Here is a 22,150-nt window from a genome sequence, read left to right on the forward strand (position 1 = left end):
TTCTGGGGCTTGAACTCAGATCATCAGGCTCCAAGTGCCCTTACATGCTGAGTTGTCTTGTTGTCCCAACAGCACCTTTTCTAGGTGTTGAATATCACTTATCAGAGGGAAATATACATCAAAACGACAGTGAGGCAACGCCTCACACCTGTTATGATGAGTGACACCAAGGACAAGCTTGGCAAGCTGGTAAGGATGCAGAGAAAAGGGAACCCTTAGGTACTAACGGGGAGAAACTGTCATGGTCCTTATGGAAAACAATAAGTTAAAAAAACAGCTACTAGATACAGCAATCCTACTTATGTTTGTGCAGAGAGGGAAACAAGCCACCACCTCTCAGGTATCTGTGTTCTTTTGTCCACTGTGGCATATCTGCAGCAGCCAGGACACAAAACCACCTCCATGGCTGACAAGAGGTGAAGGCATAAAGGAAGTATACACACATGACTCAGTAGCAAAAAACATACTTTCTTTTAGGCAATGCTAAAAGGTCAGACATATTCAAATACTGTGCATGCTGTTTATATGCGGAATCTACAGCAGTGGAACACATACAAAGTCAAAGGCTATGAGCTGAGACGGGAGTGGGCTTTGGGGGTCCTGGGAAGATGCTGGTCATGGGCACACTTTAGTTATTCAGATCTGAGGTTTAGAGATCTAATGTACATGGTGGCTACAGTTAACAATACTGCAACGTGTACCTGCCATCTGCTAAGTGTAGGTTTCAAGTGTCACCACACATACACATAGGTAAGGTGAGGCTGAGAATCTGGATCCTGGTATCATTTCACAAGGCATACATACATGCCTTGTACATCAGGTTGTATACTTTCACTTTATATACCATATTACGTCAATTATATACCAGGAAAGCTGAAAATAGTAAAAACACCCTTTCTAGAATCAGCCCTGTGATTGCAAGGTTTACAATCCACCCATGAAGATTATAAATGTGGGACCGATAAAGGTCAGATGAAGACAACAGAAAACAGGGATCAAGGGATTCCTAATAAAGAACAAAGATTATATTTTTGGAGGGCTTCAGAGACAGATTTTTCCCACTTGGGGAAGAAGGTAAGCACTTTCTTAGGAAACATTCAGAAACAAATATCAGATGTGATTGCTGCTTCCAAAGTATTCCTGAGCACATCAGTACCCTGAAATGGAGCAGTGTGGTCATGGACTGAGATTTGAAAGTGGAGACTGGCAGGGCCTGCATATGCTCATACCCTGCCAAGCTGTGGACCAGCTGCAACTATGTAACATTCCGTGATTCTCAAAGCAAGAGCATCAATGTATAAGGGCTACTAGGGTTGGACTGGAGGATTTAAGTGTTAAATACTTTGTGTTCAGAATTAAAAGTAGTTTCAACGCCATGGGCTATTGCTTCACAAGAGCACTAAATGTTAACCATGCCCATCCCTTATTCCAGCATCTCACTGGACTCAAAGCTTAGGTTCTGATTTGGAGGGCCCTGAGATGGGCTCTGGGTAGTCCTACAAAAGTCTTAAACTTGGAAGCAAATTTATAAACAAGCGTGTATGTGCATTCTTTGTAAGTTTTATATTGTCTCCTACATTCCATACTAAAAAGCCGTATCATACAAGATGGGGATACAGGTACTTACATATGAGATTACTTTTTAGTATCATTACCCCCAAATTTTAAGAACTGATTTTCTTTTCAGCTTTTGCTCGTTTTTCCCAATTACTATCTCTGCTAGTTTGGTCTACCCAGAGCACAGGGCCTCATGCATGCTAGTCAAGCTTCCTATTACTGAGCTTTATTCTCAGCCAAACAAATATCACTGTGTCTATGCATGAAACAGGCAGTTCATTACAGATAAATGAAGCGCTCCCAAAGTGGGGGTCACACCTTGTTTCTTTCTTTTTGAAGAAAGTATTTTCCTGGCATCATCACTTTAACCATTACAATGACTTTTAAAGACACAAACCCTTTCCTTACTTTTAGGTAAGGGCAAACAGACTGTTAGTTACTTTAGCCAGTGTCTCAGCATCATTAAAAGCAGTTCTATCATAAAATCAGATCTATGTGATCTCAGAAGACATGCCCTCATACTGCTTTTCTTTCTTTTTTGATTGATCAAAGTTTCTGAGCCTCATTGTCTCTTCTGGGGAAAAACAGGGGAAAGTGACTTCCTTATGGGACTCCAGGGAAGATGGACTAGAAGGCTCCCAGCTCAGGGCCTGCAACACTCCAGCAGCTGTAGCTGTGTCTTCCTCCTCTTTAAGACACTCCATCCCCTTCTTACAGTTTTGTTCTCCCTGGTGAAAGGCGCTTTCATTTCTTCCTGTTTCCCTTTCCTGTTTGAGAAAACAGGATGGGGAAGGGCATTAGAGGACTGGCCCCCACCTCAGGGAGGGGGATAATTTTAGAAGAGAATCCCCTGGCAGAGGTAAGTGGGGGAAGGGAGGAGAGCTGTGAAATTCAACCTGACACTCTTATTCAAGGGCGGGTGGGAAGGACATGGGCTTCAGCTCAAGCCAGCACTGTTCTTTAATTCAACATACCATACCTCCTGTGTCTTTGCTATCTTGAAAATGGCTACCTATGTCCATGTAACTTCTCAAATTTTATACCCACCTTTACTTGAGCTACTGTTGTTTCTCTGTAGTACCCTACCCTGACCAGTCTCTCCAGTTCCTATGCTCCCTTGCTCCCAATGTTCTACCTGCACTCCCCTATCTGGAGACATGCTTCGGCTCTTCTGGTTGATAGCCGCCTGTTATTCCTTAGCAGCTTTTCACAGCTCTTTACATTCCAACGCTCCAACAGAATTTCTTGCTTCTCTAAGCATGCACCCGAAGTACTCACTGGTTATAGCTCTTATGGCCAACGTAGAATTTGATAAAATTTTGTCTACTTTGAAAACTCTTTTATCTAATTTGGGCCGAAAGAAAAATGAAATCCCAGTATCCTCCCACTTCTGCCTCCTCTTTCTAGCTCTACCTGCTATTTATGTGATCTTACATTATGTGGTCTTAGAGGAAATGTCCTCAATACTGCATTTCTTTATTTTTTGATAGCTTAAAGTCTCTGAGCTTTACTGTGCTTTCTGGGGAAGAGAATGAGGAAACGCCTTCTCCCATAACTTAGGAAGCCAGAACTACTACTTGTTTCTCTCTCTCATCTGAACATGGGAAATCCTAGGGTTATGCTAACAAAGACAGGGCCAGATCTGACCATACTTAAGGATAGGGGTAGCAAACTACGAGGGATTTCAGATGTAGGCATGACTTATGAGAAGAAAAAAATGATGCAGTGTAAAGGGATAAGGAAATTACATACGCAAACTTTTGAAGATTGAGCATCTACAAAAATAGACACCAGGCACAAATCAGTAGTTAAGTATCAACATTTATTTGGCACCTGATGGCAATACAAAATCTTGGCAGTGGGAAGTATGAAGATTCTACCACTCAAATATATGTATCCTATACTGACCAAAGGCAGAATTTGGCAGCAAGTCTTCAAACCACCTGGTTCATACAACAAACATTAATTGAGCACCTCAACTACCATAGGCCTCAAATTTGCTGGGCACCATGGAGATGTGAAGGAAGTTACCTGTCTCACATGTGATATGTCTTCAAAAGATTTAAAACAAACAAAACAATGGATAAAAATAAACAGCAAAGCCCCCCAAAGAATACAATTACTAATTATACTGTAATAGCAATTTATAAATTGCTAAAATGTAGGATCCAACTGGAGTTAGATGCTTATCTCTTTCTTTCCTTTATTCATCGAAGACCTAGTAAGTGCCAGGTACTGGGTATACAGTAAGTAGAAAATTTCTGCTCTCTTGGAGCTTTCAGCTTAAGAGGGAAGGTATCAACAAGTGAAACAAGAAAAAGTGCCATTACAAACTGCAGTAAGCATGACGGAAGGACCAACATGATGCAATTAAGAAGAGGTTTAGAAGACTGTTCATAAACAGCATGGCTAAGAGGGCTCCACTAGACTCAAGAATATGCCATCCTAACAAAGAGTTCAGAACACCTGTGACATTGACAGAAGGAACTGAGAGGGACTGGAGCATAGTGAGAAATCACCATTTAATAACATCCAAAGGGAAGGTAAGAGCCGGATCTTGTAAACTGGGGTAAGAATTTGAATTTTAGATGAGGTGTAACAGGAAGCTAATGTTCTAAGCAGGGGAGTGACATTATCAGGTATTTAAAAAAAACAAAACTACTCTGTTATATGGAGACTAAGCTGAAGTGAAGCAAAAATAAAAATACAAAAGGTTTTAAAGAATAAGAAAGTTTCATTAAAGCAGAGACAAGTGCTTCTAGGTTAATGGAGTACTATGTATGGTACTATTCTCACTGAAACACAGAGAAACAATGCCAAGGGGAGACACTGCCTCATAAAACCAAAGGACATTATACTGAAGAAGATGCAGAAACAAGGTACTGCACTGCACCTTAAGTGGCCAGAACATCCTGCAAAGGAGGATTTCACAGACTTGGCAGAAGCAGCGAATGGGATGAAGGTAAAGAGGGGGAACCAATGCAAAGCAAGAAACTTCCTTGAGGTTTAACTGCACAGCAGAAACCACAGTAAGGAAGGAGAGATCCTAGTGACAGGTGACTGTGAAACATAGCAGTGACCCGCCATTGCATTTTTATGTTGCTATGTCCTACAAGGTTCATATCAGTTCAAAGACCAGGGAAAGTATGACTTCCAATGTACAGGCTCTAGGCTCTGTTCAAAGGCTAGGTGCACAAACCATAAAAGAACCAAGAGTAAAGCTGAGAGACTATCCTTTACTTGGGGCCTGCACTCAAAGGTATGCAAAGAACTTCTCAGAATAGCAGGGTCTCATTCCCATATGCCTCTTCAAGATAGATGACATCTTCCATTCTTCACTATGAGACAAATAACATTGTAGATATGAAGAAAAGGTAGGAGATGATCTCTGAGACACCTTAGCTGACGCAAAAAAGCAATGACCAAAAGACCCCTAAGAACCATGGGAACAGAAATACCACAAACATTGAGAAACCCACATGCCCTCTCCCTGCAATAATACTGTGTTCACGATGTCACTTCCCAGGCTCGTTGGCTGTAGCCAAAATGCTTCTGGCAACAAATGCATTCGGAGCTGGCTCTACAGGGAGAGAGCACTCCTCCACACTGGAGGAGCAGCCCTTAAGTCTCAGACCCAATGATGGAGACGGCCAAAAGGAATCAAGCCTGGGAGTCTCAAGATCCCTGAGGGAGTAAATAAAACAAAAACCATCCTGAAGAGAAGGCTCCATTGTGCCCCCAGTGGTCCAGTGACTTCCAAAAGCATGGTATCATGGGGGTGGTGGGTGGCATCACGTGGGTGGGTGGCCTGGGAACAGGTAGAGCTGCCGGCACAAAGTACTACAGTACTCAGACATCTCCTTGCATCGATGGAATTCTGTGCCAGGGGCGTAGCCTTCCCGCTCCTTGATAAGGGCATTCACCTGAGGAGGCAGAACCAATGGTCCAAAGTCTGAGATTACTTTGTGCTACATGATACAGACCAACTGGAAGGGTAGATAAATAAAGTGTTCAAGCAAGAAGGAAGAACACTGGAGATGCAACGGTTTATAGAGCCATTTAACACTGACTTACCTTAACCAGCATGTCAGCCACATGCATGTCACAAGCTCTTTCAGAGAACACCTGAGTGAGTGCCTCAATGTACCAGGAACCCCGTTTAGTGTTCCGCATAGCAGCATTGCCTACAACAGGAGGTGTGAAGGTCATGGGCAATCTTCACAAAGCCAGACTTCTACCACATCTTCTACCCTCCCTAGTATGAAGCAGACCTCAGTATGAAGACAACAGAGCACAAAACAAAACCCACACCTAGGACAGTATTTGTATTCATATTGTGTCTCAAAATACCTTTTAGGCAAGCATAGCCACATATCATGTCTGAGCGAGTAGGCAGTCTCATCTTCATTAATTCTTCTTTGCCAGCATCACTCTCCTCACATCCTGGGGATTGTGGGTGATTCTTTCCATCTTGCTGGTCTACCCCTCGATCTGTCTCATCTGTAAAAAGACCAACAGACGACATAAAGATATTACTTTCTCTCGTCTTTTATATATCTGACACAGGTACACCCAAGTTCCCTATAATCTTGACTGAAGAGCCATTTTCAGCTGTTGCCTCCAACCTGTAACTAATGAATCAAAAAAAATTTAAAAAGTCATTACTTTCTAAATATGCATCCATTGCTCAAGGGGTAACTTCTAAAGGGCAGGCACATGTACCTATATAGGCCAGAACACGTCCCATTCTGCAAAGTGCAAAAGTGCCAAATTAAGTACTTTTTGCAAATGGAGTTAGAAATCATCACATTAACCCTTTCAGTTAGTAATGAATAGAAATAACACTTTTTATTCTGTATTAGACAGTAAAATGGTGATATTCAGTCTTATAAGAAACCAAGTCTGTTTACTAGTCATATTCTACATTAAAATTACAACCTCAAACTATGTTATCAGTTTAAAAAAATGAGACTGAATATGATCAGTGGTTTTCAAGGTGGTTTTTACACTTCTGTAACCTTCCGTACTTGTTTATTAAGTTTGTAAGACAAATTATAGCAGGCATCCAAGACTTTTTAGAGAAGTTCAAAAAAGGAAGAACTTAAAATTAGAAAAACTAAAAATTTTCTTCTACAAAATAGTCAATAACAGGCTGCTGTTTATTTTAGGGTTAGGCAGGAATCATGTCTGGAGAAAGGGAGAATGAAGGTGTGTGCATCAGCACAGCAAACCTAAGAGTATGCCCTTTCACAGGACCTCCTGAGTGAGATTCACAAGACCAACTGATGTTTGAAGAGCTTTGCGTGAAAGGACCAAGATTCACTGACTCAGAAAAGTGTTAAGTATCATCTATGTACCACCTACCAGGCACTGTCTTCTACTGAGATCTAGGGACACACTGAGTTAAAAACAAAGCAGAACAAAATAAAAACCAAACCAAAAACTATGTTCTTAACAAGCTCACCCTCTAGCTTAAGAGTCAATCATCATATTTCAAGAAGATTGGTAAATTCGAATTTTCAGAGAAGCATCAGCTTCAGATTAATGGACTGCATTTTAGACATTGGATAGGCACAACAGAAGATTCAAATTACTCCAAAAATCAAAACAAACAAAAATGGAATTTCTTCTTCCATCCCCAACAATACTTACATTTCTGAGGTAGGAAGAAAATGACCATTAATGTTTTGCTTTGTTGTTACTGCCTCTTAAAGGATCTAGGTCAGCCTAAGCTCCTTCAAGGGATGGAAAGCTTACCTCTTGCCTTCAAGTTTCAGGCATATTATTCAATAAACATTAACCATCTTTTCTTCACAATTGTTTTCTACAGTATTGCAATTTCTATACATACAGTTCATTTATTCACTCAAAATTTTTAAGTGCTACTGTGTGTAATGCAATGCTCTGGGCTTGGGGAAACATCTATAAATGAAAAATGCTTGCCCTCACATGCTCTTTTTTTTTTTAGTGCAGCTCCCTTCCATGCTAACTTTCCTTGTAAAATGTACCACATTAATTTCATCGTTAAACTCCCAAAGCATTATCTGTTGAAGCCCAAAATCTCAGCTAAGCCCAAAGGTTTGCAATTAGCTGGACCAACAGCCTGTGAACAGCCACATCTCACTCCATCAATTACAGAGATTCTTAGCTTTGTAGGTCTGAGCACTGCAGATATATGACATATTACAGGCGTGTGGACACGCACACATGCATGTGCAATACACTGTGGTACACTATATAATTAGAATGTACATTTTACAATCCTGTGTTTGTCATGTGCACTGTCACTTTTCTTGGAAACTCTCTCCACACCTGTGTAAAGTATGTATCAATGATCCAAGATAAGCCTTTCCCTAGCCATAAAAACTTCTTCAGGAAGCCCTCAGATAAAACAATCATTTCTGTGTAGCTATTACTTGTACAGTTGCTAGGACACGAACTTCATCCTTGCATGAGAACTAACCTCAAACTGCCCCACATATACTTGCTTTTATTTCCTGAGTACATATACTACTTAGACGTACTTATGCATTTTCTTCTGCTTCTGTCATGGTATTTACTGTCACTGCAGGACCTTAAAATACACTCTGGTGGCACAGAGGGAAACATAAGGCACCTGCATGTTTGGATAATGCAAACTTTAACCCAAACTGTTAAGGCCTTTGAAGATGCTGAGTACACTGTAGCTGTCATGGCTAGCTCTCTCCAGATTTATCATTAATCATCACAACAGCTTAAAGTTTTATATAATGACTACCCACAGTTTTTAAGAAGGAAATGAAGTGGAGGGATGTGAAGTAACTTATCTAACTTCACATAATTATTAAGCAGTACAGTCACAACCTCACCCCAAATTTAGACTCTTAATTACTACTGTTTTCCTTTAGATGAGAAGGAGGCCTGCGTGTCTTCTGAGCCGTGTCACACAGGTTTGGCTCTTAAAGGGGTAGAAGAGACTGCATGCAAGAAAGAGGAGGCTAGAAGCAGCATAGGAGAGTCCGAGGCAGACATGAATTCTGTACTGTTCTCCTGCATGCTCTGAGAATGGTAAAGAAAAGAGGCAGGCGCATGGAAGCGTGACCACAGTATAGAGAGAAAATGGAAGAGGGGTCAGAAAAGGAAGATTTGGAAGAGATAAGCAGAAAGCTAGAATGAGAGACAATAAAAAAGTACACTGCAGTTAATAAGCAGAAAAGAGTTAATGAGATTCCGGAGAACAGGATATGGGGGTGTACAGAGCTGGTCAGACTGAGAGCCATGGGCTGCCCAAGTCCTAGCACACCCCATGCATTGGGAGACACTTACAGAGCAAGAGAGGCGGTGGCAGCAGTGAACAGAAGGAGGTGCCCAAGGGATCCAATAGCACCTGAGAGGAGCAAACAGGAAAGTGAGAGCTGGTGGAGGCTGCCCAGGAGCCACCACCCAGATGCTGGTTTGCCAGGGCACTCACCTCCACGACACGCTTGGATGAAGAACATTTTCGGCTTGTTCTGTAGACTTGGACAGTTAGCATTGTCAAAAAGTCGAAAAACCTCTTGGAGCTTCCGGAAACAAATATGGGAGAGGGGAAGTTAGGTAGCCAGTGAGAGCTCTTGAAGTCTAACACATACAAATACAGCCATCATTTGAAAGATGGGGTGATGGCTGACCTTGCCAACTTGACGAGATTACAATTTCTTAGGAGACATACTTTAGTGTGCCTTCGAGGACACTCAATTTCCAGAAAAAAATGACTGAGGAGGAAACACCTGGAGCCCAGACTGAAAGGAAGCCAGATATGCCAGCATCTTTTTTTATGCTGCATGATCTACCCAAATAAGCAGCTACACGCTCCTGTCTCCACGGGAGAGCTGGCTTCCTTGCCACAACAGATTATACACTCAAATAGAGAGCCAAAACAAACTGTTCCTCCCTTAAGTTGCTTCTTGTTAAGTATTTGGTCTTAGCTCAAGAAAACTAACAGTAACAACTGGTACCAGAGAGGGGTCAATACAGTGATAACCCTTCCACGTGTTCACAGGTCGTTGGAACTAGTTTGCTGGAGGAATGTGGAATTAGAATTAGTTTAGAATTAGAAGCTGTAGACTAGGAAGCCCTAGAGTGCTGTGAGCTGGACTTCATGGGCTATTTTAATGTGTTTTCATGAGACCAAAGTATTAAGAGAAATTCTAGCACAGGCCAGGCTCAAGAGATAACAGAATGGAACAAGGAATCCAAAGAGTACTCAGCTTGTGTCCCACTATGGTGAGGAATATGGATACAGTCTGTTAGTATTTCGAAAAATTGAGGTTGAATTTAAATAATGGAGTAATTTGTTTAGCCAAGGATATTTTAGTATAACGTTCAGGCTGTATGATATGGTTACTGCTCATTAAATTTACCCACATTTATAGTAAATGGAGTATACAGCATAAAGATATAAAAATGCAGTTTCATAAAGAAAGGCTCTTGAGCATGCTTAAAATTAAGGACAGGGTGGAAGTTCTTATTTTTTACCAGAACCCCTCAGACTCTCAGGTGTCAAAGGTCCAAGGGAACACTGTGTCCTCAAGGATGACTGGAATCCAGTACTAGATATCATAGGAGAGAGCCATTATAGTAAAACTTGAACTCTGCACTGGACAATAGCAAAGAGGTTTGGGGCAAAGTTCCCAACCAGGAGAGTTCCAGGGTTGAGGGTACAAATACAAACAAAGCAGAGTACCTGCAAAAATAATCCTTAGGTGTACCCTGCTGTATGGACTACCCAGGAAAGTATTGTCCAAGGTTCACTAAAAAGGTAGAGACTGCTTTAGTTTTGGCTTAAGAGGGTCAGGCCATATCTCAAGCTGGCAGCAGAGAGGGAGGTGGAATCAGATACTTGCACCGAGGTTCCTAAAAGTCACCGAGGCCATATAATGCGTAGCCTCAGCAGGGCTGGGTATCTGTATGGAACTCCTAAGTGAGTGAAACTGAAGGTGAAGTCTAAAATGTAAGTGGAGACCCCGCATAATGAAGAAACCAGCAACGTGGGACCTCTGTTATGGAAAGCTGTTGGTACCAAGTGAAGCAGTCCCCAAAGAGTGTGTAAGGCACATGCTAAAGCTGGAAGGGCAAGTTTATCATGCTAGTTGGAGCAAAAGATGTAATGAGGAACCCCAGATGCTGAATGTAGAACTGTGAGATTTGTTATTCACTCAGGAGGGTTTCAGTGCTGTTTTCATCTATTTTTGTTATTATGACCCCATTCCTTTATTTTTGGAACAGAAATATTTACTCTGTCATTGCATATTGAGTATAATATTGTTTGGTTGGCTCTTTGCATTGTTTTAAATTTTACCCCCAGTCTCATAGTACTTTAGAGTTGTACTTTTGAACAGTGTTAAAACATAGAAGATGCTTGGAGATGTATTTTTCACTATGGGATGCTGACTAAGTCTTAGAGATCCAGGAGCAGGTTATGTATGGTTTAATGTGATGTGTTTGGGTGCCTCATGATAGAACTTAGGATCTGTTTTTTTTTTTAAAGATCTATTATGTTTATTTATGTTATGTGTGCCTACACTAGTGTATAGGCCTTTTGTGCATGCAGACACCCACAAAAGCTAGAGGGTATTTGGTCTTCTGGAACTGGAATGACAAACTGTTGAGTTGCCTGATGTGGAGACTGGTAACAAAGCCTGGGTTCTCTACAGAGCAGTAAATGTTCCTGTTTAGCTTCCTCTCTAGCCCCTAGAACAGTTTCTTAAAACTATAGGTTGTGCTCCTTGGCGCGGCGTGTGAACGGTGGGACGCAGCGCCGGGGCGTGCGGGATCCCGGAGCCCATTGGCAGCGGGGTGTGTCCCCGTGCAGGGATGACGTCCTGCGTGGGGAGCCTCGGGCCGCTGCGGTGGGAAGGGGCAGCGGGCGAGCTTGGCATCCCGAACCCCTGCAAACAAAGTCAAGTGCAGCCGGGGCCACCCTGCGCACGGGGGATGGTGTAACAAAGGGGCCGGGGCTGCGAGGGGCCGAGGGCGGGGGCGGGGCTCACGCAGCCCGCCGGTGGAGGAGCCCCGCGAGCTCGGCCTCCATTGGCTGGCCCTTCAGCCAAGCCCGTTCTCGCCTACCCAGAAGCTGGAACAATAAATAGGTTGGGATGGCCTTCTTCTGTTGACATCAACTTCCACTTAAGTTATTTTCAAAAGCTTTATGGGTTTATTAAAAAGCAGACAATAAAAAAACAAAAAAACAAAAACTATAGGTTGTAACTTCCTATGAGGTCTAAATGTGGGGGTTGCCAAAAGATTTATGGAAAGGTTTCTACATTCACAATAGCCAACAGCTCATTCAAAAATCAAATGCATAAGAAACCTGAGGTGTTTGTTAGTGTTTGCTGGTTTTCTAGCATGTGACTTCATTTCAGTCTTAGTTCTGAACATTTCACATGTGCACTTTGCACTGCACGTGCCAGTAAATCTGCCTTAAACACCTAGTTTAGATTACTTCACTCTTTAGCACTGACATAAGATTGGTCATTTTTGGACTGTGCTGTTAGAATGTTTGATTTTAAAAACTGCTTTTTGAATTGCTGGATTAAGTTTCATTAAAAAAATTATTAAATGAATTTTGGTTTAGTATTGGGACGGTTTTTTCAACAATTTATAAAAAAGCCCATACAGCTGCCATTTTATGCTATCTAATCATGTGAAGCAATGTTCTTAGCACTGACTAGCAAATAAAGAATTGGGGCCGGAGAGATGGCTCAGAGGTTAAGAGCACTGGCTGATCTTTCAGAGGTCCTGAGTTTAATTCCCAGCAACCACATAGTGCTCATAACCATCTGTAATGAAATCTGGCACCCTCTTCTGGTGTGCAGGTGTATATGCTCACAGAATACTGTATAAATAAATCTTAAAAAAAAAAAAAAGAATTAATCAACTCTGAAAAACACTGAGGATGTTCTATGCCCAGCAGTATTAAATATTCAGGTGACATTATTTAACAAAGCACCTTACATCCCACTGGCATGATGCACTGTATCCCTTCAAACCATGAGCCAAAGTACATCTTCCTTTAAGAAGCTTCTTGTCAGGTATTTGGTCACATCAAGAAAAAAAACTAGCTGATCCAGATTGACAAGCAGGAAGAAGAATGACCTATTTTCAATGGGCAATTTCCACAAAATTATACACACCTGAAGCAGTTTGCCATCCACACCGTAAATGCCACCTTCTACACCATGTGAGAGGAGTGCCACTATGCAGGAGTCTGTGACCCGGTGTGTAGGTAACTGTGCAAAATTCTGAAGTTTCTCTTGCATCTCCTAAAAGACAGAGACACCTGCTAGTATCAACAAAACACCAGTCAGCATCAACATAAACATTAATCTCTAGCTTATTTAAAAGAAACCCTACCTACTGACAGATATAAGTGTTTTTCTGTATATTCTTGGGATCACCAATAAGGTACAAACTCTCTGAAATGCTAAAAAAAAAAAAACCTATGCACTCATAAGAAAAATGCACATGACCTCAAACATCAAACTGTGAATGTGGGTTTATAGGTAAGAACCCATGTATTAAATATAAAAGTGAATTGACTAAGGAAGCTACCTGGTGCATGGGGGAGAGGGATGTAGCTCAGGTAGGCTTGCCATTACAGTCTGAGGCTTAGAGCTTGGATCCCAGAACCTGAGAAACACTGGGTGAGCATATGGGCTTGCTTGTAATTCTAACACATGGAAGGCAGAGGCAGAGGATTTCCTAGAATAAGCTGACTGGCTACGCTCATCACACTAGCAAGCTCTGGGTTCAACTGAGAGACCTTGCCTCAACATGTAAGATTGAAAGCTATCAAGGATTCGTGACATCAACCTTATACACACCACCCCTAAACACATACACACCCCTAAGCACATACAAACACACATACATAGATGTTAAAAAAAAGTTACTCTGAGCGTGTCATCTTGACTCATTCTCAAACCTTCAGCCTTATACATAAGTGGCCACGGGAGACAGGACTTTCTCAGTTACAAAAGCATAAACTGCTCTGTGATATGGGAAAAAGCCTCAAGACTGTGGAGAACAGCAGACTTATCTAGTCTCTATCTGGATTCAAATGTCCCAGAATGAGGTCTGCAAAAAACCCTTTTCTCAGGAGAAGAAGCTGTGAGGTACTTCCACACAGGCAGACAGACATCATATGTGGCCCTGGAATCAGATCCATTTAGTCGGGAATGATTCATATATTCGAACAAGCTTCTTGGTCCCTCCAACTTCTCATTTTCACCTTATAAGCAAATCATTAGAAGTATATTTTCTCTTAGGTTGTGAAGGTTAAATAGAATATTGCAAAGAAAGAATTTATTCACTGTGTCTCACATGTATACCATAGATCATTATTATAATAAACACGTCTGACAGAGTAATAATATTATTTGTTCAGAGAAACCTATTACTGCTCAACTTGGGTTCCAACTTAAGAATTTTATCTCCACTAATTTGCTATACACAGATACCACCAACTTAAGAGTTTGGTTGTCTAAAAGAAAACTACATAGTATCTAATATACTTTTAAATCTGTGTCTCCCTTTGCAATTAAAGAGGCGGTCTAGTCAAAGCCTTCTTTCTTACTTGCAATGGACAGAGAGAAAATCATGTCTGTTCATCTTACTATACATTCGAAGGAAACATAACAAAGATGAATTTGCTCTAGGCAGAACCATCACAGCACACTAGCCCCACATTTACCATCCTCTCCACTCTCAATATGCAGCTCACTTGTGCGTGTTTTGGTGCTTCTAAAGATATGGTTTCCCAAAGCAACAATTGCAGCAGCAGCACTCAGAACTTGTGCAAAATATGAAAGGCTGAGCTTCAGAAAATTGTTCTAACTCTGGCATTTAAAGTTTAAGAGATGCTAGTCTACCTGCTTGGAAATATTTGGGTTTATTTGTTTAAAGACAGGGTCTCACTACATGGCTCTGGCTAATCCAGAACTTATTATGCAGCCCATGCTGGCCTTGAACTCTTAATCCTCCTGCCTTAGTCTCCTAAGCTAGTACAGAGATCAAACATACTCATTATCACACCTGGCCTGTTTGGATACTTCTGCTTACATACTCTATAACTGGAGATGGTGAAAAAGCAGAGCTATTTTCTGGATAAGGAGAAGCAAGCCATAACACAGTACTTGTTTATAAAATATGTAATTTCAAAAGAATGAGTAACTGTGAATGTTCTAGATACCAGTTAAAAGGTAATTTTCCTTTAAGAATAGAATATATATGGCCATTTTAATCTTGCTGATTATATCAGTAAAAAGGTGGACAATAAAGCTAAGAACATACATAATTTGTAACTGAATATAAAGTAAACCATTTAACAAATGTAGATTAATTATTTAGATTTTTCCACAAGCAACATAACTTAAAATAGAATCTGTAGATTAACTTTTTTATAACAGTATAGTACTTTTATAAACAGCAGGGCTTATAGCTCTTGGGTATTCTTTTGCTGGTGGCTGGAGGCCTTATGAGGAGTATACCATTTATTGATAAATGCAAAGCTGTATAGATAGCTGCATTTTCCAGTGACAACCCATCGACTGTCCTTACATTCTCCTGGTCATCTGTACCCCAAATACAAAAAACCTACCACCTTACAACACACCTGTTTTGTAATGTGCTAAACTGTGACAAGCCGGTTACCTCCGGAGGTAAACATAATACATATTTGATGACAGACACTGAATTCATAACTGAATGGTAAAAACACTAGTTAGTGCTCTCTTCATGAAAACAGCAGAAAAAAATTCTGTACAATTAATTATACTATTTTCTATAGCTCTTAGATTTCTTGGTTCTATTTCACTGTGTGCTAAAGACTCAAGATAAAAAGTAGTCTTTAGAGAAGCCCAATAGGAAGAGGGCACTCTGCACATTCCCAATGGAGCCAAGTATGTTCACAGCAACTACCCGGCTTCCGACATGCTCATATCATCTGCACGCTGCTCACTGTCTCTCCTTCAGGAGTTTTGTAAGTTTGCCCACTGTACTCTTCTGACCTCATATACTCAGGTGGTCTCTGCTCTCAACTCCTGTAATAGAAGCTCCAGCTCTATTAGTAATGCAGGCAGAAAAACTGATGTTAAGAGCCCCCTCCACATCTATCCTTGAATTTAGAACAACATTAAATTTGTGTGTGTATGAGTATGTAAGAGAGTGAGTGTGTGTTAAGAGCTCTCAAATTACAAGGTGCTCAAAAGTTAGCTTTACTGCAACTCAAGTGACAGAACAACTTGGGAATGTGAATTCAGAAGTCACTGAATATGCCTCAGATATAGCCTAAATGGAAATGGCTTATATAAAGCACAGTTCATGGACTCATCAAACCAAACAAAAACAAAAACAAGAAACCAAACCAAACAAAAACAAAAAAACCAAAAACCCAGCGTTTTTCAAGTACATTAGTAACATATAATTAAATCCTTTTTCAGGCATCTAAGATCCATTGTCAACAACATACAATTTAGAAAACCATGGCATAACAGTTTCCAACAAAAATATAAAGGATAGTCCATACCCTCAGAAAAAAAACACAGCATAAAGCTGGGTAGGTTCTGTCAACAGTAACTGAGGAGGACAAGCTATCTACCTCAATCCCCTTGATGTAAAAGGTTGTTCTAGTTATAGCTTCCCCCATCCACCTCTGGTGCAAGAGATTAAATTCTGGGTTTTGCAAACACTAGGCAAATGTTCTAAACACTAAGCCACAACCTCAACCCACAGTTATGGCTCTGAAGCAAAGAATGGACCTATTTTAAGTGGCCAATTAGGGGCAAGCCAGCAAGAGTATCATGTCAAGAATGACAGAGACAAGGACTGATGAAACTGGCCACACCCAAAGTGTAGCAAATACATTACCTATTCTCACAGAAGTAGGACAGCCAAGACGACCACAACAAACTCTCAACACAAAGCCAGAATCCTTCACCTCAAGACACCAAAGGGGACCTTTTTTTTTTGAGCCATGTTCTCACGTTACCTGAGCTGCCCTTCAAATTACTATGTAGAAAAGGCTGGTCTTGAACTAACTCCTAACCTGCCAGTGATGCTCAGAAACAAGTCAGTGAGGAAAAACTGACAACAAAATGCTTATGATGTGTGGGACTTGTCCAGAACAACTCTAAAACAACCCAACATTGACTTCGACTGTCTCTAAATAGTATTTATATACATTTTTTTACTAGGAAGAACGGAATCTGCCAAAAGTAATGGTTTACACAATAATTGAGTTCTTAAGTAATGGTATTAGCTATGAAGCAAAGGCCTGTGTAGCCTGATTTATAAATATCCTTTCAGAGTTTATTTGGACAGATCTTGTCTCATCACTTCCTGAGTGACTGGGAGTCAAGTTTCTGAACACATAAATGTGGGAACCCAACCCTGGACTATTATAACTCCATGAAAGCAGTTACCCTGAGACAGCAATGTTCAGACAACTGGCTGGCCCTAGTTCCTTTTACTAGATTGCAAGAAGCAGCACAACAGAGTGAGCGAAAAGCATCCAGGACCAAAGTGCAGCCCACCCTTGATGTACCTGTGCGGTCTGGTCATGTAGAACATGGACACTGTAGCCCAAAAGCTTGAAGAGGGTGACTAGAGTATTGTGGTCCACATCCCCTCCAGAGCGAAATTCCAGGTCTTTCTCTCCAGTGAAGTGCACATTACTCAACACTAGTGCCAAGCCACGAGGCTGAGACTGCAATCTATAGGCCTAGGAGGAGGAAGCCAATTAGAGCTCGAGCTTCTTGAAGACAGGCATTGTGACTACCCTACGAGATCAAAACACACCCCAAACAATAACCCTCATCCCAAAAGCAGACAACACCTCCCCAAAACCAATTCTTCTGTTTTATCGCACCTGGAAAAAAAGGAAAGCCAAAGGAGGAATCAGTGGACGACTTTCTGACAAGAAACAAGGCAGCAAGGAAACATGCAAACTAGGTTCAGAAGAACAGGAAAAGCTCGCACTCCCCACCTCTCTTCTTTGAAATTAGACAAACTCACCAGCTGGTAGTGTGCTTGATAAAACTCAGGAGTGCACGGTTTCACCTGAAGGCAGGGAGGACCATCACCATTATCTAAGGAGTGTTCCATAGTATCTGTGGTAGGAAAAATGCCAAAAGCTAGTACACATTTCAGCACTGCTCCTATTAATCACTTTAACTGCAGACAGCCCTTAAACTGAGGTTTAAATGCTTATTCCCCCAACATGTAAGTTCCATGCTGGCAGACTATGTTGGCTTCTGCTCATTACTGGCCACTCCCTCCCCGCAACTTATGGATTCAAACAGCAGATACTCAACTTGCTGAATGAGGGACAAGCCTGGTTCTAATCACCTCAGTACATAGAGGGAGCCCTGAATGCAGCATTTTCTCATTTGGCTTTAAAGAGAAGACATCTCAAATCATATACAATGAGTGAGTCATATTTCCTACCTGAATATATTGCACAAAAAGCCAATTATTTTGAAGAATACTACCTATGATGGAGGGATATGGGTTTAATTTATATCCCTTCTAACCTGTCCTGCTAGCCTGTCAAAAATTCACAAAGAACTGTTCCTATCTTGAAATGTGTCTCACCTTTAGGAAAAAGTCAGATACCAGTCAAAAAGCAGCTAAGTCAATGTGGGAGGTTCCTTCTGTCCTATTAATTCTCACCTGTGGAGAGGCGAAGCTGCTTCTGAGGCGGGCAGGACTCACACACTGAGAAAGGGAGACTTGTGTCATAGTCACAGCTCAACTGTAAGAAATCAAGATTCATCATGAAAGACCTCAGAGAGATGGCTCTGTCTTAAATAAAATCAAGTCTCTCCCTGTGTGCACTGCTCCTTATCTTTTCTGATCAAACTAACCCATTCCAAGATACATTTCTACGGCTTCTTACCGGTGGCAGTACATGCTGAATATCAGAGAGAGTTGTGAGTAATAAGTCTTCCAAGTGGCCCTGACTGGTCTCCCGCAGGGCCTCACAGAAGGCATCAAAAGCCTGGGGTCCTCTCTTTGGCAACAGGTTGAGAAGTTCCACATTCTGGCTGAAGCTGCCTCCTTTGGCCTAAGTTAGAAGGATAAAACATTAAATTATATCTTCTTATCTAGTTATAAAGCTATTTTCCCACATGAACTCCTAGCAGTGTTCTCATTCATCTTGGGAATTCCTTTTTACCAAGCGAGTATACACAGGTGAGGTTTTTCTGTCAATTTCTCAAGGCTGAGAAGAACTTTCCATCTCCTTAAAAAGGAAGCACATCCTTTCCAGTCTTTCTCTGCCCCACCCTAGAACCAGTTTATCTTCTTGGAGCCTCTTTCACCTATAGATACCTGGATGAGCTCCCGCATTTCCAAAGTGATGATGTCCTTTTCTAGCAGATGTTCTAACAGTTCACTCAGCAACAGTTGTTTGGCCAGCACTACTCGGTTCTTTTTCAGAGTTTCCTGATGGTCAGGATGCATACCACACACTGCCAATATCCTACAAAAAGAAGGCAGGCAGAGGGACTGTCAAGCATAAGCCTGCACACGGAAGAGGAGAGAAGTGGGTAAGAGAAAAATGCACTTAGAAGGAAGATAAAGGCGTATTTTATTAACGCTCTTTAAATAAAAATAAACTAAGCAGTAACATACTGACACTAAGCAAATAAGGTATAATTCTCTAGAGAATGTTTACATCAGACTATCTGAGGTAATTATCTGACTATGAGAGGAAAGAACTATCTTGGTCAATTTAATATAAAGAAGCACAAATATATCCAAGAGAAGAAACACTCTTCTGATAGGCAAGCTCTAACGTTCAGAAAATAAGACATACTTTTAAAACTAACCTACAGTGAAAATGATCTTAGGACAGGAATAAAGAAATAAAAGCCTAAAGCTGACAGCCACATTTTAAAGACATAAACTTGCTCTAGACTGCTCACATTAATTATAATTTTAAAAATATTCTATGAGCTGGAGAAATGGCTCAGAGGTTAAGAACACTCACTGTTCTTCCTAAGGTCCTGAGCTCATTTCCCAGCAACCACATTGGTGGCTCATAACCATCTATAGTAAGATCTGGTGTACAGGCAGAATGTTGTATAAATAATAAATAAAATCTTTAAAAAATATTCTCTATTTCCTTGATAACCTAATACTAAAAAATGATCAAAATCCAAGAAGAAATTGGTAAGTAGAAACTAAATAAAACCACACTAAGTAGATACCAATGGTGAACATGATATAACTTGTAATCACAAGGATAGTACAAGCAATGGTAAATTATTTTGGTAATTTGGTTTACCAGCAGTACTGTATTTTGAAAGATTTCCTAGTATAGATCTCAAATTTGAAGAGACCTGCTTATGCCCATGAATAACAGAATCCCATTTCCAGTAAATATCTTTTAGGTGCACAATGCATATAAACTCAGATCTCCAGTTTGTTCAACATGAGACAGTGCTTATGGTCTGAGGGCAGTGGAGGTGATGTTGTAAAACAGGTTCACTTTATACATCAAAATAGATTTTTAGATGAATCCTGATTTCATTCTGGGTGAAATAGAAAACAAATAAGCATCCTCAATCAATGCAATACCATGCACTTGCTGAATGCCCCTAGATTAAATTAAGTCCTTCAAGTAGATAGATTAAAAAAACAGGACATTACATTAGCAAGAGATATGGAGGCAGAGGAAGTATTCAGAATGGACCAGCTATCTCAAAATCCACTACAATAACATCTACATAAATTTAATACTTCAGTAAGAACCTTAAAAGACAACACAGTGATGAGGTTAAGTATAAACCAACTGCACCTGTTAATTGGGTATATCCTTGGGTACATAATTAACGGTACAGCAGTTTTGTGGTTTTTTTTTTGTTTTGTTTTTTTAATTCATCAGAAGCAGCCATTTCTTAAAAGGCTGCCTTCACTTAACATTCTCACTTCGCTCCAGTTCTCACCAGGCTCTGGTTTCCTTTTGAGGGTATCTGACCTGTTCCCCACCACCTTCGATACGACTAGGTCTAGAGCTCCGTAGACCAAACTGGTCTTTGGTCCAATCCTCTTGCCTCAGCCATCAGGGTGCCCGGATTACAGCCCGGGAGCCTTTAAATGCTGACATCACACTAGGACTCCCCTGCAAAAGACGCCTCTTCCCTAGGCAATTCCATCCACAGGCACAATTTACTGACTCACGTTCTGAGCCCTCTTATGTCCCATGCTTGAATTTTGAACACTAGTTTTTATCTAAAGCACCACTCCGCGCACCTGCTACTGCCTTAAAAAAAAAAAAAAAACCTACAAAAAGAGGATTAAGTATGAACTTTCCCAAAGTTTCTAGTCACCCGGAATTTTAGGACACCATGGAAAAGGGAACAGAGAAAAGCAGCACCAAGATGGTTCTAACGTTTTTGTTCCGTGCGCTTTGAAGGTTCGCGTTTCTAAGTCAGCGTTGGCGGTTTGGAGAGGAAACATTAAATTGTGTCCTCCTGTGCAGTGTTTGCGTCGAAACTAACTGAGGAGACTAAGAGGAACTGTGTGGTCCTCCAAAGGATTCGAATCCCCTAAACCTGCGTGGGATTCTCTGGCAAACAGCTCTCAGACGGGAACAGTGCAGGGCGCGATACGTCAATCCACCTCAAAAGCGCCCCAGGCCGCGCTGCGAAGCTGCAGAAGGTCTTTGTGGTTTTTTTAGAGAGACAAGAGTTTCAGTCCTCAGACGAGAACTGGAGAGAAAAGGAGGAGCATCTTCTCCGGAGACGCTGCCCGCGAGGTCCAGCGCGGCTGACAGACCCACTCTGGCGCGACTCTCCTGCGATGGACAAAGGGAGCTGCCGCAACCTCTGCCCACGCGGGACCAGGCCAAGACACGGCGCCGCTCGCGCGGCGGCCGCCCCGCCCTGCTCTCCTCACCTGCTCCTCCGGTCGGCCGCCATCAGCCCCTTCCTGGGCAGCGTGGCCCGCGACCTCCCGCTCCGCGCCGCCATTTCCAGCTTTTCTCGGGCTGCACGCGCACCACCCACTAAACAAACAAACGCCGGGCCGCGCCAGCCCCTGCATCCCTCCCCCAGCCTCCCACCCGGCGCACCGCCCCGCGCCTGCGCGCGGCCACGCCCCGACCCGGCAGGCCCCGCCCCCCGGGAGAGGCGCAAGCGCACACTGCTCACCGGGGCCCGAACAGTCCAATGGGAAGAGAGGAGGCTATGGAAGGAACGGGAAGGGGCGGGAAAAGAACGGGGCTTGTCCCACCCTGAGACACGATTGGCTACCGATTCCCGCGGAAACCGCAGCCCCCTCCCCTGGTACCTCCCGCCCCTCCTGCAGTAACTACAAAGAGCCCACAGAGGCTGGCCTTCTCTTCTCATTTGTTCGCCTTGAACTTTCAGGGCCAGGGTGCGGAGAAAATGGAAAGCACTAGAAGGCGCTCTTCTCCCAGGCTGGGAGCGCTCCTGGTCGCACTTACCCTACCTTAAATGGCCTCCCGCTCTGTCTTATTTAGACCTTTATTCTTCTCTACAGGTTGTCCCAAGACAAGGCTAAAGTAATGTGGATTGCCTGTTTTGTATTGAAAACAGTAGGCACTGGA

At 42.0% G+C, this 22,150-nt stretch overlaps 1 protein-coding gene and 1 non-coding gene across 5 annotated transcripts; both read right to left on the minus strand.

The window, feature by feature from the left end:
* Positions 1–3,358: 3,358 nt before the first annotated feature.
* On the minus strand, positions 3,359–21,657 carry Casp2 (caspase 2). Of its 4 annotated transcripts, none has more exons than XM_021653299.2 (11): positions 21,478–21,653; positions 18,907–19,057; positions 18,473–18,640; positions 18,247–18,328; positions 17,590–17,684; positions 17,120–17,296; positions 12,711–12,839; positions 9,008–9,098; positions 5,908–6,057; positions 5,632–5,741; positions 3,359–5,480 (listed from the first exon to the last, which is right to left on the minus strand). In XM_021653299.2, exons 1-11 carry the CDS (start codon positions 21,549–21,551, stop codon positions 5,349–5,351), a joined length of 1,359 nt encoding a protein of 452 aa, XP_021508974.1. In that variant the 5' UTR covers positions 21,552–21,653; the 3' UTR covers positions 3,359–5,348. The 4 variants fall into 4 exon arrangements, with proteins under 4 accessions (XP_021508974.1, XP_021508975.1, XP_060236091.1 ...); XM_021653300.2 differs by lacking the exon at positions 21,478–21,653 and adding an exon at positions 20,972–21,453; XM_060380108.1 differs by lacking the exon at positions 3,359–5,480 and having other exon boundaries at positions 5,679–5,812; positions 21,478–21,657.
* On the minus strand, positions 10,056–10,146 carry LOC132653402 (small nucleolar RNA SNORD88). Its single transcript, XR_009591146.1, has one exon. It is a non-coding gene; the product is annotated as a small nucleolar RNA SNORD88 (small nucleolar RNA).
* Positions 21,658–22,150: the final 493 nt, after the last annotated feature.

Source organism: Meriones unguiculatus, chromosome 3, assembly GCF_030254825.1.
Source record: "Meriones unguiculatus strain TT.TT164.6M chromosome 3, Bangor_MerUng_6.1, whole genome shotgun sequence".
Classification (NCBI taxonomy): Eukaryota; Metazoa; Chordata; class Mammalia; order Rodentia; family Muridae; genus Meriones; species Meriones unguiculatus.

Bases quoted from the DNA above. Each gene is read 5' to 3' on its own strand.
- Casp2 (XM_021653299.2), bottom strand. From the start codon at position 21,551: ATGGCGGCGCGGAGCGGGAGGTCGCGGGCCACGCTGCCCAGGAAGGGG. The intron at 17,685-18,246 runs GTGAGAATTAAT...TTCCTACCACAG, and splicing joins GCAGCTTCGCCTCTCCACAG to ATACTATGGAACACTCCTTA. The intron at 5,481-5,631 runs GTAAGTCAGTGT...CTGCCTCCTCAG, and splicing joins TGGCTGACATGCTGGTTAAG to GTGAATGCCCTTATCAAGGA.